This window comes from Acipenser ruthenus, chromosome 57 (assembly GCF_902713425.1).
Source record: "Acipenser ruthenus chromosome 57, fAciRut3.2 maternal haplotype, whole genome shotgun sequence".
NCBI lineage: Eukaryota > Metazoa > Chordata > Actinopteri > Acipenseriformes > Acipenseridae > Acipenser > Acipenser ruthenus.
The window spans coordinates 760,904-779,252 of NC_081245.1; the positions used below are offsets into that span (position 1 = coordinate 760,904).

Here is an 18,349-nt window from a genome sequence, read left to right on the forward strand (position 1 = left end):
CCCCTGCAAGCAACACTGCCAGCTGGGTTTCGGCAAAAGTGCTAATGTAACCTGCAAATGTTACTGGCTGAGGAACATTAGACTCCACTTCATTGAGTCCCAAACTATCATGGCCACCGACTTCCCCGATCAGAAGTGGATTAATAATTACGGACCCCCGTTCTTCAGCACTGGTTAATTGTATGTGTGTGGGAGGCCCCCCCTCCAGTGCCCCTCATAGTTATTTTTTTTGTTTGATAATTTGTCTTTAGCACAGGCTTTAACATATAATACCCTTTTGTGATGACTGCAGTGTTTTTTGAAGCCTTTGTCACAGCATTAACTTTATTAACTATTGTTTGTCATGCCTTCTTTTTTTCTGCTTTGCAATGAGTGTGTCTCTTCCTCTGAAGTTCTCTTTTATTAGAACAACCCGTCTGAGCCATTGTTTGTGTTTCAAACTTCTCCAGCGCATCCCTCGGCGAGTGGGCGTGTTTTACTTGCTGAGGTCATTCAAATGCCGATTTACTATGCAGAGTCGCAGGCTTACGACTTCAAATCGTCCTGTTGAAAATTGCTTTTCTAGAACTGAACTGAGTTTGCAGAACTGGTCATAAGCCAGTCTGGGTTGCATCTGCGTTTATAATAAAACTAGCCCTGAACGGAAATGACCCCCAACGTCTCCATCTCCTTCAAGTCAATGCTAAGCTTTGGTCAATTCTGAAATTCACACCTCAAACATAGTTTTGTTGTTGATAGGCTCTGACTGCGAGATAAAACCTCCCAATATACAGTTTATCAATGGAAATCGAAAAACTGATTTTTCTCACCTGAGAATGAATGCCAAAGGTGCATATCTTGAAAATGCCCCTTTTGGAGTTTTAATTCAAATAATGAATTTTGTTTTAAGTGTTTTATTTCAGGTCACATCTAGGGGACACACAAAGGGACACTGTCTTAAATTGTAGTGTGCAACTCACTGAACAAATCATCCCCATATTCTGCTTTAGGACAATTCCATGATAGTGACCATGGTCATGAAAGAAAGTAGATCAAAATATATCTTCCACTAAAAGGGTGTATATGTTTATGCATGTTCTATTATTTTTGTTCAATTTCTGCCTTTTCTTTACAGCCATTTAAAATTACTGTAAAAAACTATTTTCAGTAGTCTGATTTCTGTACATTGTAGGTATCAATGGTAGGATACATGTTTTAGTTACACATGTGTTAATATGTCACATTTTGAGTATGTAATACCACGTTACTAATATTACATTTTCTTTGGATAATGTAAACTACTTTACAGTGATTCAAAATTGTGTTTATAAAACTAAATGTCACATCTATAACATTTTCTTGGTAAGTTTTTAGCAATTCCCATAGTACATAATGTAGGTGTAAGTCTCACCCACCTGTCCCTTAGGTCAGTAGCCTGGCCAGGTGAAAACTTCATTTCCCACAGTTCCTTGCAACCACCCTATGTTCATCCTCTCTCCCCATTGGCACATTCAAATATCCACTCCTCCAATCTCAGAGCTCCTTAGAAGCCAGCACCTGTACTAAAGCTGGCTGATGAGGCCTGGAGGGCGACTCCCTTATTCTTAGGAATCCATCACAACTAACAGCATTACAAACGTAAAATATCAGTGACCCTAAACTACTTCAGATCACTCCAGTGCAGTCATTCAATTTTTTTTTTGTTGTATCCTACACATTGTCTAAACTCTTATTTTTGTTTCACTGTTGCTTGTTGAAGTGTAGCTGTGCAAGTAAGGTCTGTTTAGTGTTTGTTGTTTTGTGTGTTCAGTCTCCATTTTTTTCCTGATCCTCCTGATGTTTTTTTTCCAAACAACGGTTCAGCATTCAACTCAGCATTACTGGACAGATTCAATTTCAACATACTCAATTTTTTCAACTTTCTACAATCACCATCATTACTGGACTCTTTGCTGGACTTCCTTATCAGTTGGTGAGATCATTCCTTTTCTGTTTGGATTTTTTTTCTAATTTAATTTGCTACTTTGTTTCCTGTGCTTTTTGTTCTTTTGTTACTTTGTTTGGTTTTCAATTCCATTGCTGCTCTGTTGACCTAACTTTCAGGAACCATCCATTGTCATCCAAACTGTTGTTTTATTGTTACCATCTATGATCATTTAATTTACCTCTTATCTTTCTGTCTGGGCATTGTTTTTGTGTCGTGTGTATGTAGGTTTATTTGAGGCTCACTGGACACTCCACCCATTTCTCCTTGTTGGCCTTATTTTCCATTTACCAGCTTACCTGTACCATATGTATACTTGCCTGTTTCGTCCACCTTTCCTACTCGTCTGTACCAGCTTTATTCTTGCCTGTTACCTGCAATTTTATTTGTTTTCCTTTCTTCTCATTATTGTTGTTGCAGGCTAGCATCCGGGACTTTTTGAAATCCTCTCCCCTTACACAAACGGTTTGCTGATTGGGTCAGCAAAGTTGCTCAAGGGTCGTCAGGCCACTGTGGAATCTGTAGTTCCGGGGATCCTTGAAACAATGCAATCACATAGACACGCTCTCCAGTTTGAACTACAGCTCCCAGAATGCATACCAAATGGCTTTTGATGCATGTTTTGTTTTTGTTGATGTATTTGCAGTATTAACAATGTACATTTTAATGGCTTGATAAGTGTTGTTTGACAATATTTTCAGAAATGCAGCAGAGCATCCAATTTCACTAGTCTGAAAACATTCGGAAACTGTTCACTGGACACTCGTCTCCGAGGTGTGTGACTCCTCCCATGCATCATACAGATGAGGAGTCATAAACAAAAAAACAGTATCATATAATAGACGTATCCCCCCAACTAAACACATACACGACCATCATGAAAAAAGTCAACATAATGAAGCGTTCTTACCTTTGTATAAGTTAGTGATCCGCAGATGTGTCAGCCGCACGAAGGGAGAGCAAGGATTTAACATATTGCTCATTCATACTTGCAAACATTTGGAAACTGTTCAGCGGAACGCTCGTCGCGGGGGGCGGGGTTATACGCATAATTCTGTCTACTCTGTCAAAATCTGTTTAAACTGACATAAAGGGCTACTGCTTCACATGAAGTCACTTGTATTGTCTAGTGTGAACCACCTTAAGAGACACTTCATTTTTTTTTGTTTACCTGCATCACAGATTTAAAAAACTATGTAAATACAAACCATCAGCAGTGTTTTACTATTTTGCTCCATTTACTATGTAGGGTTAAAAACCCTAACGCCACATTTCCTTGCTTTTGTGGTGATGAAATCAACCCAAACTACTGCGTTAATGTAGTTTTTTGCAATTATGTATAATGTATATATTAATTTCTTAATTATGCATCTCTTTCTCTTCAATCAGCAAGACAACTAAACACTCGCGGTCATCTGATCCAGGCAGGGCTTCGGTGAGGAAGATGAGTTGATCCCATGGCTATCCCCAAAACGGCAAAGCTACAGCGAGAGCTACACTAGTTTCTGCTTGACAATCCAAAACACTACACCCCTAACTCTCTATCGTGTACCTACGATATTGTTTTTTCTTTTTGGTTTGGGTTCCATAAACTTTACATGAAAGTACCGGTATGCTCCAGTGTGTAATTGTATTTGTTTAAATACATTTTATTCAAGTTTATTCATTTTGTTTCTATTGGTAATGTTTTGCCATGCTGTGTTTTGTATGCGTCTGGAACTCCAAGATTCACCCTCCTCTGTGGAAGGTGCATGGCTTTTATTACCAGCAGATGGGAGGACACGTGACAGACAATCATATGAAACAAAGACATTTAAGTCCTGGCACGGTCCCATGTGTCCCCATCAATAGATGTTTATTGCTGAATTAATGATTGCAGCCTCAGTCAGTGGGATATCTGAAAGCAACACCTCCCACGAGTTAAACATCTCAGCATGCCTCTCTCTTACCAGTGAGGGTGTGAAACAGTATCTCACACTGCGTCGGTTTTTAAGCTCTGATGTCTCTGACCGGGATGTTATCCTCTTGTCTGTTTCAAAGTGTAAAGGCAGACTGTGCAATAAACACTTCTGTGGTGTCTTTGTGAAGGAATGTGTTTTTTTTTGGGTTTTTTTTATAAGAGAGGCTTGTTTGTTAAAGGATTTTTAACTTTAAATGCATTACAAATATATATATATATATATATATATATATATATATATATATATATATATATATATATATTTATTTATTTATATTTTTTTTTAATCACATTAATCTCTTCAGTGACAGGGTTTTTTGTCTTGCTAATATGTTCTGGTTTTTAATGTGTTCCACCAGATTCAACCTTTCCCAGCATTCAGGGTTTCTCTCCTGTGTGAATTCGTTGGTGTTTTTTGAGATTTTGTAACTGACTGAAACTCTTCTCACATTCATTACAGTGGTGTGGTTTCTCTCTTGTGTGAATCAGCTTGTGTGTTTTTAAATGTTGTAACTGATTGAAACTCTTCTCACAGTCATTACAGTGGTATGGCTTCTCTCCTGTGTGAATTCGTTGGTGTTTTTTAAGATTTTGTAACTGACTGAAACTCTTCTCGCATTCATTACAGTGGTATGGTTTCTCTCCTGTGTGAATTCGTTGGTGTTTTTTTAAATTTTCTAACAGACTGAAACTCTTCTCACATTCATTACAGTGGTAGGGTTTCTCTCCAGTGTGAATTCGTTGGTGTGCTTTTAAATGTTGTAACTGAGTGAAACTTTTCTCGCAGTCATTACAGTGGTATGGCTTCTCTCCTGTGTGAATTCGTTGGTGTTTTTTAAGACTTCCTAATTCACTGAAGCTCTTCTCACAGTAATTGCAGTTATAAGGTTTCTCTCCTGTGTGAATGCGCTGGTGTGATTGAAGATGTCCTAACTGTGTGAATCTCTTCCCACACTGAGTGCAGTAATGAGGTTTCTCTCCTGTGTGAACACGCTGGTGTGTTTTCAGATGTGATAAACAACTGAATCTCTTCCCACAATCAGCACAGGGAAATGAAGTCTCTTCTGTGTGACTTCCCTTGGGAGTTTTAGGAGAGCCTAATTGACGGGAACTCTTCCCAGCTTTAGCAGAAAAAGGCAAGGTCTTCAAGTTGCCCCGGGTTTCAGAGTTGTTCACACACACAGAATGTGCAGTCTCTGTATTATGCAGAGTAAGTGGTGGTCTGTCTTGTAAATAATGAATTTTAACTGAGCAAGTTCTCAATTTCTTTATGTGTTCTTCTTGGGTCATCTCTCTGTCTTTCCTGCTCTGCAGTTTGCCACTAGAAGAGTTTTTGCAGTGGGGTGATGAAGTGGAGTCGTGTTCTCCTTCATCTACTGTAGAAGCTAAAGATAGAAAGAGACCAAGGTTACTGTACAGCATTCTTACACATTCATTCTTATGCAGGGCTTCCCCTCATAACCATGAACAACTCCTAGAGTGAACTGCATATTTAGAGAATAGAGTCAAAATCCCCTTAAAATCACTCCTGTTAATGTTAGCCTCCTTTTATTACCACCACATTGAAATGTGCCAGGCAGAATATAATGGGTATCAATGAGTGCCTGAGAATATCACTTTGATTATTAACACACTCCGGTTAATATCACTCACATGTACCAGTCACTGATTTCCACCCCACTTAATATCACTTTGAGGAATAAAAGTATAAGATCAGGTTTATATGCAAGTGCTGTATTGAAACGTTTCTACGATAAAGCCGTGGGAGCAGCACAACTGCAAACAGTCTACCAGAACCAGGGAAAGGCAAAGATCTAAAAACATTTGGAAGTGGAACATTAGTGGGTGCACATCTAGCAGATGCCACAGTAGCAAGAACAGTTATGTTGCAACTTGGAAGCCACTGATTTAGTGGTTAGGTTAAATTGAGCTGGCATGACTAAAGTATAATTACCTCTAAATCCCAGTTCACATTCAGGTGGACAATCATCACACAGGCTGGATCCCAGCTGGTTGTTCTCCTCAAATGTACAGACATTATTTTCAGTAGGAACTTCCTCTGCGATGGGGACACATTCCTGTTCTATGAATTCCTCTTTAACAGGAACACATTCCAGTCGAGGGACCTCTTCATCTTTAACACATGTCAGCTCTGTAACCTGCTTTAGACTTGCACACCACTCCTGGTCAAAGGGCTCCTCTTGTGTGTAAACTGCTTCTATCCTTGGCCCCTCCTGTGCTTCAAATTTAGGGACAGCATGGCTCCCTGTGGGATCTGTGAGAAAGAAATTGTACAAAATTGTATTTCTTACTTACCAGCCAGGCTCCTCTTCAAAGCCAGCCCCTTGTAAGAATTATATTGAGAGAGGTCATTGGGTCATTCTGGTGGAACAATTTAATGAGGAGGTGTTTTTTTTATTTTTTAGTTATTTATTTTTAAATGGATATAGCCAGAGCTGGAATGAGGCTGGATCCAACATTGCTACTAAATTATTTGTGGTAGAGGGGTGATCAATGCCTCAATGCCTCCACTAGGCGGTGTATAACTGGTGTTGTGAAGTATATGGAAAAGCTATAGATAGACCACGGGGAATCACGCAATTACACGCCCGCGTAATTTTACGCATAAATCGTATGATCAAGCATTGCCTCATAATAACCCTTAAAACCGTTAAATGGTCCATCAGTGATACTGAGAGTGAGTGGGCAGCCCGCAATTAAGTTCTTGAAATGCGTACGGATTTTCAACCCCAGAAGAGTTCCTGTAATGTCTCATGTCAATGAGGATTACGCTTCAATTCCTGGCTTCAGTGACATTCCACAAGAGGAGTTTGCTTTGTATACCGGGTAGGTGGAGCTCGACGCGATCCATCGCGCTGAACAGCCAGGGGGAATTGACATCGCCATGTTTTGATCAGCAACATCCGACCGACTCCCGAATATAAAAACATTAGCTTTTAGATACATACATGCTGTAACAAACACAGCTGATGCTGAGCGCAGCAACTCGCTGTACAACCTTGTTCTCTGATCGAAGGAGTTCTCTTTCGGACGACAAACTAAAAGAGCCGGTTTTCCGTTACTTCAATCTTGCAATGTAAAAAGACTTCACGTCAACATAACATCATTTTGATTAGTCTTTGATGCTTTATTTAATCTTTACCTGCTGTGCTATGGTAGTATGAGAAGTACCCAATATAACCGCACATATTTTTTTGTTACATTGCACAGTACTTTTGTTCAATAGGGTTTTTTTTGCACTTGTGAGCATCTAATTCACAGCAGGGTAATTTTGCTTAAAAGTCCTTATTTTCCTTATTTAACAACTGCATTTAGTTTTAAAATTTACACCTGATGGGTCACTTTTTTTGTTCAAGGAATGATAAAGCAGTTGATTCTGTGATACAAATGTGCTGTGTGCTATATAAATACAAAATACCTGTACATATTTTTAAAGAAGGTTAAAATAGTGTTATATTTAATTCAATTTGTAAACAAATAATACAAAGGATTTAATGTTGCATAATTTTGTATTTTTCCTGTGCATAATTTTGTATTTTTCCTGTGCATAATTTTGTATTTTTCCTGTGCATAATTCCCTGGGGTGTATATAGAGGGGAAGTATATTGGGCTCCACATAACTCAAAGTCTGTTCCCCATGGCTGAATGATGAAATCCATTTGGTTGAAACATTACTCTGTTTTTAACTTTGTTCTTTGAAAATAATAATTAATAAAGAATATAAACTTGATCTATGATCTGTTATTATGGTTTTGCACCTCTACTCGCATCAATCGTAAACAACATTGGGATATGTGGGAGTCTGATCCCAGAGGTAGCACCCAAAAATGGAAATACTGGTAATTTTATAAAAGTCGATGTGCGATATAAGCTACATGTTTGGGACTTAAATACTGTAATAAAATGGATGGAAGTAAAATGCAGTCCTATCATTTAAATGCCTGTGGAAAGACTTCACATCCCAGAATGCCTCAACAAACAGGTAAAGAGCTGACAGTTTAAGTCAGTGGTTTTGTCTGGAGGTTTCAGCTCAAGAACCCCTTTATAAAATTGTTACTCTACTTAATGGTACCACAGCTGCAACAGAACTAAAGGCAGAATAATCTGATTAACACGTTACAATTTTTTCTCCCATTTATTTAATATAATTTATGTCACAACAGTTTGGAACTGACAAGCTGCTGGTTAAGGATAGGATATCAAACAGTAATTCTTAACACTTTTAATAAGAAGCCTTTGGATGCACAGAATAAAAAGAGTATTTGGGAATCGTGTTGGAAAAAAAACACATATTTGCTTTCTATTGAGCAAAGTTACTATAAATAATTCACTGTAAATGTTTATCTTTTTACCATTTACTTCCCATCTCAGCATGTGTGCCATTTAAAATGTTTACAACATCAATAAAGATGAAAATATAAGAACAAATGATAGCATTTTTTTTTAATAAAGGCAACATAAAAATGATCCAAAGGGACTCTGTATAACTTCCTGTCGCTTTGCACTTTCTGTATGTTGGAAAACATGGATCGAGAATTGATTAGCAGTTTGCTACGCATGTGGACTGGCAGAGCTATACTGGTGTTCTTTTCTGAAAAGAGACTAATATTGCAGATAGCAGACTTTGGTTCAAATTGCATGTACTGCTAACAACTGATAAGAGACCTTGCGTCTACAAGCTTCTTGTCAAACATTGACTGCAAGCTAACAAGATAACAATGCTGTGGACCAGAAGGGGCCAGGCTCTAAGACTTTTGGGAATACAAAGCATAAAGGAGCTAAAAGGTTCCCAGGGACTGCCGTTGGACCCAAAGGTTCACAGGGAGAATAAGAGATAATGCCACTGGACTCAAAGGGTCTCAGGTAAAACGGAGAGATAGGAACAAGGAAGATGACAAAAACCAGATGTATGGACCTTTTTGGCACCAGGGGTCTGAAGAATGCACTGAGTTCAGAGGTCGTCACACTAGATCACACACACACACACCACACTAAATGAAATATATGGTAACAGGATAATGTGTTGCACCTTTTCTATTGGTTAAGTGTCAGAGAAAGAGGAGGTGGACCATCTATACAGAGGGGTATTTAATGTCATGCAAAAGATTGTAAGAACGAGTATTCTGCTTGTCCTGTACCTGGGACCAGACTCCCTGCATATTTCAATAAACCTAACAACTGAGTGAAGAAAAGGACTCTGTGCATTTTCTTGAATCTACTTACTCACCTTTTTTTTTTTTTAAGTTACATCACTGTACTCTTTTGTGTTTTCTTCCTTCATTTTTCTTTTGCAAGTAAAAAATATATCCATTTTTAATCTATATGTACTCTGAAAACAAATTCCACCAGCCACTACTTCTGTCACTAAAATGCAGCCACGCCTAATCAAAGAAATCCACACGATCAAATCATGCTTGTTTGTAGGTGGATGATACACTTGAAATAGTCAGCCTGTAACCTTTGAATGCTAAACAAAATTGAAATATTTATGCACAGTGTTTTAGAGATAATGTACAATTCAATTTAAAAAATCAATTAAATAATTATTTTCTTTTCCTTTCATTTTTGCATTTCCGAGTCGTCCTGCGTATCACCTATGACCCTTAGAAGTACCCCTGGTTGAAAACCTCAAGGTCTGCACACCGGGGCTTAAATGCTGTGATAAAATGGTAGGGGAAAAACGCAGTCATACCATTTTTAAAGTCTTTGAAAATGCACAATTTCCCAGAATGCCTTAAACAGGTAAAGAGCTGATAGTTTAAGAGATCAGCTAACCTGAGACAGCTGTGTGTGATTTACTGTGAGAAGGCCGGTATAAAAGTCCTGAGTAAACAAGCCTGTGTGGCTGTGTGAGGGTGAGGACCTGTTTAGAGCCGAGTCCTGACAAAGAGACTGTATTACTGAGTCAGTGAACTTGAATCTATGTTTTTGCAACTTTATTGTTTGGATTTTGTCAGCAAGCAGTTCGCCAACTGAAGGTTAGAACAGGACTCTATAGATCTTAATTAGCTCTCCCACAAGGAGTTAGGTTTTGTTTTGTATGCTTTAACTTAAGTACCACACCTTGTAACAGGGTGATGTGTTAAATGTGTGGGCCGTCACTGGATAATGATGAGGCAGACACAGAACACGCAGGCGTGTAGATTCAATTAACACGATTATTTCATTATTTTCTCCCAATTTGGCATATCCAATTATTTTTAGGCTCAGCTCACCGTGTTGTGTCCATCAGCATTAGGAACCCACAAATATATGACAAAGTCGCCCAGACTTAATCAACCATATATCTAAAAATATATTTGCAGGCAAACATTCTAACCAAACCTGAAACCCCAATATGCTGTTGTACATTGATATCAACGGTCACAAATCATTGTCCTAGCCCTCTGTAATACGGTTTGTTAAAGTTTCAATGGGACTATATGTTTGTTTATTTTACTAGCCACAGTTTACTCTTTACAAAATATCACTATACCAGAAGGACAGCCATTGATGTCTCCTAATGAGACTGGTCAAGTTTTACCAATATAGACTAGTACTTCCTTACAATTCGTAGAATACCCATTTCGAGCTTAATTAGTCTAGGTGAGATATACAAACATAACCAGTGCTTTCTTACAGACTTTAATTAGACTGGTGTGCTATTAGGACATGGAGTTGAGTTATTAACGGGACTCATAATAAGCGCTTTAAAACTAAGTGTCTTAAGAGAACATTTTAACCAAGACCTCACCAATTCTAAAAAGTTATTTTAAGAGTTGGAATGACCAAGCAATACCATCAAGAAGATCAATCTTACCGTGAAATAACCCCTGGTTCTCGTTCCTCTGAAAGTCTTGTTCATTGCAGTCGGGGTTCATGTTTCTGAGAGGTTGTTTAATGTCTGCATCTGCAGCGTTCATGCATTCCCGCACTGCTTTCAACTCGCTCTCTGATATTTCCAATCTCAGCTTCAGACTTTCATTCTCTTTCTCCTTTCCAGCCATTTCCATTCGGAATTCAGTGAATTTGCCGCCGACAACTTTTGTGATTTGGCACAAGACGGTGTCTACAGCCGCTTTCACTGCGTGCTCGATGGTAGAGGCGAGCTCGTCTTGAAAGAACGACACGGAGACACTGACGTCCATCTTCACTGACTGTTAGCTTGGGACTCGAGTAGCAGAATCCTCTTTGAGTTTAATTTAATATTTATTTACTGTAGAATTAACAGTCATATAAAATCAGCACTTCTGGTGTGATAAAGAAAAAAACAAACAACTGACTCGTTTGACTTTTGCAAGGATTAAGTTTCACGCTCGACTCTGTCTGAGTTCTTAAATAACACAGAAAATTGACTGTGTTTCAGAACTCAACGCAGGTAATAAACGAACACAAAACATTAGGAAACATTTGAACCCAAAGCAATACTTTAAACAGCAAGTGGGTAAAATCAACAGCAGCTGCACTCGCCTCTCTCCACAACACAAACAAAGCAAACGTTTCAATTTCCTGCAACGAAACGATTGCGTCACTAGTAGTAGGCGTGCCTGGTTTTATTATTGGCTGCAGAAACTCTCTTAGATCCCATCTTGCGAGATTGATTGGCTGGCTTCCCAAGGGGGCGGGATCGCGTTGAGAAGAGGGAGGTTATGAAACTGGATCCCGGAGATCGCCATGTGGGATCCTCCTGTGTTGTGTTTTCCAATGCAATGTCATGCTGTGAATCCGAAATGGCGCCAGTCTCGTCTCTCTGTTTTGTGCTGCGTGAGCTCAATGAGCTTTGTATTCCAAAGCTGCTGCGAGTGTGCGGGTCGTTGTATTTAGTTTGATTTATTAATAAGGTAACCATATGGCTCCGTGTTCATCTGGACAGTTTGGGGGTAGTTTAGGCTTTTCAAGTCGCAACCCAGTGCATTCTGGTCCGTTTTTACCTGTCTCAGGTACCATTCTTACCTTTTAAGGGAAGCAGGGCTGCGCTTACCAGAATGCATTGGGTTGCGAGTTGAAAAGCGTGAACGATCCCAGACTGTCGTTCTGAACACGGAGCTATATGGCCACGTTGTTTATTAACGGATTGGACTGTTTGTTTTCTTTTTGTTTCATTTGAATGGTTTTAGTTAAAGTGGCGGTTTAGAGGTGAAACGGAAGTTTTGAGATCGATTACAGACTGCAGAGAGAGAGAGAGAGATGTAAACAAAACTGAATTTTAATGTTCACATTGATTTTGTAGTCGTACTACAGTACAGTACACCACATGTCAATTTCAAAACGGAATTTGAAAACTGAACTGCACAAAACAATAGGTTTTAATTGTAATTATATGTATATCTACAGGGCATCGTTCTGATGTGGTACGGCGTTCAACGTACATTTTAGATTTCAACAATTTTTTTTTTTTTCTTTTGGTACAGCTAAGGCCACATTTTTGCATCATATATATTAACATAATTTATATCTTTTTAACATCATGTAAATCAAAGAAACTTCAAAACACAGAAGTCTACCATAAGCCGTAATAGTCATAGTATTTCATGTTAGATTTCAAAATGTCACATTTTTCAATTTGTCAGTTTTTCATTAAGTAGGGCTATATGGAAAACTACAAAGTGGTATTGTAATTCAATATGTCAAAGGAACATTATTCAGCAGGTTTCATTAGACTTTAGGAAGCAAAATGTGTTAATTCTATAGGGTGATACAGAACTTGGCCATAGCTGTATGGTTGGCTGGGGCTATTCATAAGAACATAAGAAAGTTTAAAAACGAGAGGAGGCCATTCAGCCCATCTTGCTCGTTTGGTTGTTAGTAGCTTATTGATCCCAGAACCTCATCAAGCAGCTTCTTGAAGGATCCCAGGGTGTCAGCTTCAACAACATTACTGGGGAGTTGGTTCCAGACCCTCACAATTCTCTGTGTAATTGCATGTTTATCTTAATCCACAAACCTTACAGGCTGCAGTGTTAAACTGCAGTTTAAAGAGACAGGGTGGTCCACCTGTCACACACAAACAATGCCGTACTGTATTATCTACAGACAAGCTGGCTTTTGCTCTTATTTTGGGGCTTGATTTGATCTCATCGGCAGGGGTGTTGATTGATGGGGAAGAATCTTAACTCTATTCAGCAGAAAGAGAAATCTTCCTTTCACCCAGGTTTCGAACGTGTAAATAGTTGAATTGTATGAAACGGTACATGTTACATGCACAACCACGGTGTTTATAATACTGCATTGTTTCCCTTGATTGCTTAATTGCTGCTGGTTAATTGCCCTAATTAGCAGCCCAGACCTACTTGATGTATGTTTGTTTTCTTGGATTTATTATTATGGTTTTGTTTTCTATTTGATTTGGGGGAGGATTAATCATTGAGCCGTCTACTTCAGAATTGGTATTGGAATTAAACATTATTGGGCAGTATATCACTCTGCTGTTTGTTTGTCCCCACATACCTTGGCTGACTCTATACAGAGTTTAGATGGTGTTGGTAATGTAGTCTATTCTGACTCTACCTGGCACCCCAATAATTGAGTGTGTTACAAGGTAACAGTGACACAAAATCATTTATATTTATTTATTATTATTATTATTATTATTATTATTATTATTATTATTATTATTATTAGTAGTAGTAGTCTATTTAGCAGACACCTTTATCCAAGGCGACTTACAGAGACTAGGGTGTGTGAACTATGCATCAGCTGCAGAGTCACTTACAACTACGTCTCACCCGAAAGACGGAGCACAAGGAGGTTAAGTGACTTGCTCAGGGTCACACAATGAGCCAGTGGCTGAGGTGGGATTTGAACCCCAGTTACAAGCCCTTTTCTTTAACCACTGGACCACACAGCCTCCTCATTTACATGATAATTGATAGCAACTGATGTTCAAAGAATGCCAAAGCAAAGGCTCTATCAGTTTTAAATAAGGTACCCCTAACTTCAAAACACAGACGTGCTTTAAGCATAATTATAACATGCAGCAGGTAGAACATTATCAATGGGATAACATTATTCTGTATTTCAAAATACAATATGGTGCAGACACTAAATTTATTTTGCACTTCCAAGTTACAGATAAATAAATAAAGCAGAGGTAATCACCCTTATAAACATATACAAATGTGTTACTTATTGTGAGTAGTTATTATTTATTGATGTATTGTTTGACAAGGAAGGAGTTAAAAACCTTCCCTACTAGAAAATACTCCTGTAGAATGTGGCTGTCTTCACACTGGCTGACTGATTGCCAGTTTGAGGACGGCCGCATCAATATAAAAACCAGCAGCTTTGTCTGATCGAGGAAAGAGTGTTCTGGGAGAAAGAACTGGGATGAGACGGAGCTGAGAATCAAAAACTAAAGCAAACAGTTGCTACTTGTGCTGAAATAGTTCAGCACGATACTTGTTGCAGGTCTGTGTTTGATTTTGTCTTTGTCTGATTTGGCCATCGTGCCATTTATTTTGAGTGTTTTGTTTTGTTAAAACCTTTTGTTTATTTATCATTAAAACGTGTCGCAGCGCTTTCATACACCAGTCCTTTGTGCATGCGTGCGTGCGTATGTCTGTCTGTGTGTGTGTGTGTGTCTATTCTCTTCCGGCTCTGACGTCAACACAAACCTGACACACTTATATTGATATTAAATGCAGTACAAGTGTTGATTACAATAAAAAATTGCATGGAAACGGTGCTTTAATGAAAAAAAAAACAGACAATTTCTTAAATATTAGCATTTTATTTTATGTAAACTAATTCAGTCAACCTTTTGCACTCATCTAATGTTCTAGAAACGTGCCCAGAAAACAACACGAATGCCAAGCAAACATGAGCAAACAGACTAAATCAAGTGTGGTGCAGCAGAACGCAGCAGACAGGAAATGGAAAGGAGTTTAAAAAGAACAAATAAACCGCTGTAGCCTAACTTATCATTCATGTATTACTGTAGAGCAACGAGACAAACAGAAGCACGCATATGGAACCTGCCAGGCTCCAACATGGACTGGCAAACATTTACACCTGGAGAATCCCCATTACCCATAACTGTATATACACCACTGGGATTGTTTCTATTTGTAACTTATATAAGTTCAGGCAGCAAGGCAATGAAACACATCCTCCTCCATCCTAACCTATCTTCAGAAGCTCTCTCCCTGTTGCCAGACTTCATGTGTGTCAGGCTTCCACAGTGCGATCATCAACCATTTTAAGCCCCCCCCCCCCCCCCCCCCAAAAAAAATATAATTTTTCATCTGAATGCATGCAATCAACATTGATTTAAATATAAAAATACATTTCAACACCACACTCGATTCAGCTCCTTGTTATATTTATTAATCTGGGTAATTAGAGTTTCTCTTGCAGCATTTTAATAAGAAGACTGCAGGAAGGGAACAGTGCAACACAGCCTTTCCTACATTTAAAAAGGAGGGTATATTGTGCGCAAGGTTTATTCCAATAAGTTTTTTCTCTGTTTATTTTCGATTCGTGACTTACAAGGAAAACACAACATATGAAGGGAATAGTTCAGTTTTTTGAGGAATTCTTTAAAATTATTTTTGTAAGGCACAATATGGAGATGATTTGTCCAGTGAGAGTTACACTACTACCCCAGGTGTGATCTAAAATAAAACACTTAAAACACAATTAACTACTTGGATAACAATTCTGAACAGGGTATGCACCTGCGTCATTCATTCTCAGGTTACTGATAAGTCAGTTTTTCGATTGTGATTGTGAAACTGCATATTGGGGGCATTTTATTGCAATCAGAGCCTGTCAACAACACAATTGTGTTTCAGGTATGAAAATCAGTATTGACCAAAGCTTAGCATGGACTTGAAAGAGCTGGAGACTTGGCCATTAGTGGTGAGTTACATATAATAATCCTAATGTTCAAACTGAGAGACTCAGCAATGCAGGAGACGAAAGTGGACTCTTGCAGATGCAAATACAATCTATTTCATAGATTACTAATGTGACGTAAAAAAATCAGAATGATTCAGATGGTCCAAACAAGAGGGAGTAGTTCATACTTTCCATCTGTGAGTAAACGTTTTTGATCTGAAGTGATTAGGAATACCTATTTATCAAGCAAGTTTATTCTTTTGTTTGCAGTAAATACTTCTGTATTTTATTCACATTTACTCCTGGTGTTTAGGTGTCCTCAAGTGGCTGAAATTCTGTGGATTCTCTTGTGTTCTTCAAGACCCAGCAACTGACTCAACTTACTCCCTCATTCAGTGGAGGGATAGGGCTTCACTCTCGTGTGAATTGCATGGTGTCTTTTAAGGTTTGATAACTGATGGAAACTCTTCAGTCATTCACTACATTGATAAGATTTTTCTTTTTTGTGAGTCCGCTGGTGGATTTTCAAGGAACCTGAATATGTAAAACTCTTCCAACATTCAGCACAGTGATAAGGTTTTTCTCTTGTATGACTGCTCTGGTGTCTTTTAACGTTTGATAAACGGCTGAATCTCTTCCCACACTCAGTACAGTGATAAGGTTTCTCTCCTGTGTGACTGCGCTGGTGTGATTGAAGACTTTCTAATCGTGTGAAACTCTTCCCACAATCAATGCAGTGATGAGGTTTCTCTCCTGTGTGAACACGCTGGTGGATTTTAAGATTTTGTAACTGCGTGAAACTCCTCCCACACTCAATACAGTGATGAGGTTTCTCTCCTGTGTGAACACGCTGGTGGATTTTAAGCTGTGATAAACGACTGAATCTCTTCCCACAATCAGCACAGGGAAATGGAGTCCCTCCTATGAGATTCCCTTTAGTAGCTAGAGAAAAAAAAAGATAAGAGACCAAGGTTATTGTACAGCATTCTTACACATTCACTCTTCTGCAGGGCTTCACCTCATAACCATGACTAGAGCCCCGTGAAATTTTTATTTTTTTATAATTTTTCATTTTATTTTTTACTTTCATTTTATTACAGATACACATTAATAAAACAACTCAAATGGATGTATATCAATAATAGTCTAGTATACATCATGTTTTAATCAACTGCCTACTTACAGTAAATACTGCCCATGCACTATATAAAAATACAATAAGATAAAATAATAATAATAATAATTTATTTCGTAGCAGACGCCCTTACCAAGGGTCGACTTACAATTGTTACAAAATATCACATTACTTTTACATACAATTACCCATTTATACAGTTGGTTTTTTTTACTGGAGCAATCTAGGTAAAGTACCTTGCTCAAGGGTATAGCAGCAGTGTCCCCCACCTGGGATTGAACCCACAACCCTCCGGTCAAGAGTCCAGAGCTCTAACCACTACTCCACACTGCTGCCCCAGTACATACATACATATATATATATATATATATATATATATATATATATATATATATATATATATATATATATATATATATATATATATATATATATATATATATATATATTACACACACACAAACACTGCCCTACTATTGTGGGGCTGTCATAATAATTGCACATATAGCAATCTACCCATTACAAAAAACTATAGGACCTGTATTTCAATCCCATTGCACTGAAGCAGGGCTCCAGTATACAAGCTTGGGGTTTCTCAGTATTTAAACACTCAGCAACGCAGATTCATTCATTCAAATCCATTCAAAACCAAAACAGCATTTGCTCCAGTGCAAAGCTTGCACCCCTTGAAATAAAACAAAGAATTAGCATATTAATACAAAATACTGCACAAGCAAACAAGTCATATTTTCCCCCAAAGCAACAAACAGCTAATGATGCTTAACAGTGGTATCTTTGGACTCCTATTCCAGCCAATAGTTGCACATTTTGTCACCGTCCACGGCATACATCCCCTCACGCTCAAATTCCTTGCAGTGTTGTTTAACTGTTATGGTGACGGCTGAGCCTTGACAACTACGATTGCAAGTATTTGCCTCTCAATTTAAAAATGTCACTCTATATTTGTTTTATAATGAATGTTATTTCTTTTTATATTTGCATTTCGTTTTATATGTTACATATAAAAAACACGGGGCTCAACCATGACCAACTCCTAGAGTGAACTCTGATGAGAATACAGTCAAACCTGCTTAATATCACTCCTGTTAATACCAGCCTCCTTTTATTACCATCACATTGCGATTACCTCTAAATCCCAGTTCACATTCAGGAGGACAATCATCACACAGACTGGATCCCACCGTGTTGTTCTCCTCAAGTGTACAGACATTATTTTCAGTAGGAACTTCCTCTGCGATGGGGACACATTCCTGTTCTAAGAATTCCTCTTTAATAGGAACACATTCCAGTCGAGGGACCTCTTCATCTTTAACACATGTCAGCTCTGTAACCTGCTTTAGACTTGCACACCACTCCTGGTCAAAGGACTCCTCTTGTGTGTAAACTGATTCTATCCTTGGACCCTCCTGTGCTTCAGATTTAGGTATAGCAC

General features: G+C 38.4%; 1 protein-coding gene across 1 annotated transcript; it reads right to left on the minus strand.

Annotated features, from left to right (window-relative positions):
- Positions 1-4,223: 4,223 nt before the first annotated feature.
- LOC131724816 (zinc finger protein 271-like) lies at positions 4,224-6,331 on the minus strand. The gene is made up of 2 exons (XM_059017641.1): positions 5,878-6,331; positions 4,224-5,308 (listed from the first exon to the last, which is right to left on the minus strand). The coding sequence occupies exon 2, from the start codon at positions 5,211-5,213 to the stop codon at positions 4,302-4,304; it is 912 nt and encodes a 303-aa protein (XP_058873624.1). The 5' UTR covers positions 5,214-5,308; positions 5,878-6,331; the 3' UTR covers positions 4,224-4,301.
- Between the last annotated feature and the right edge of the window lie 12,018 nt (positions 6,332-18,349).

Excerpts from the sequence above, each read along its gene's own strand:
- LOC131724816 (XM_059017641.1), bottom strand. The coding sequence starts at position 5,213 with ATGACCCAAGAAGAACACATAAAGAAATTGAGAACTTGCTCAGTTAAA.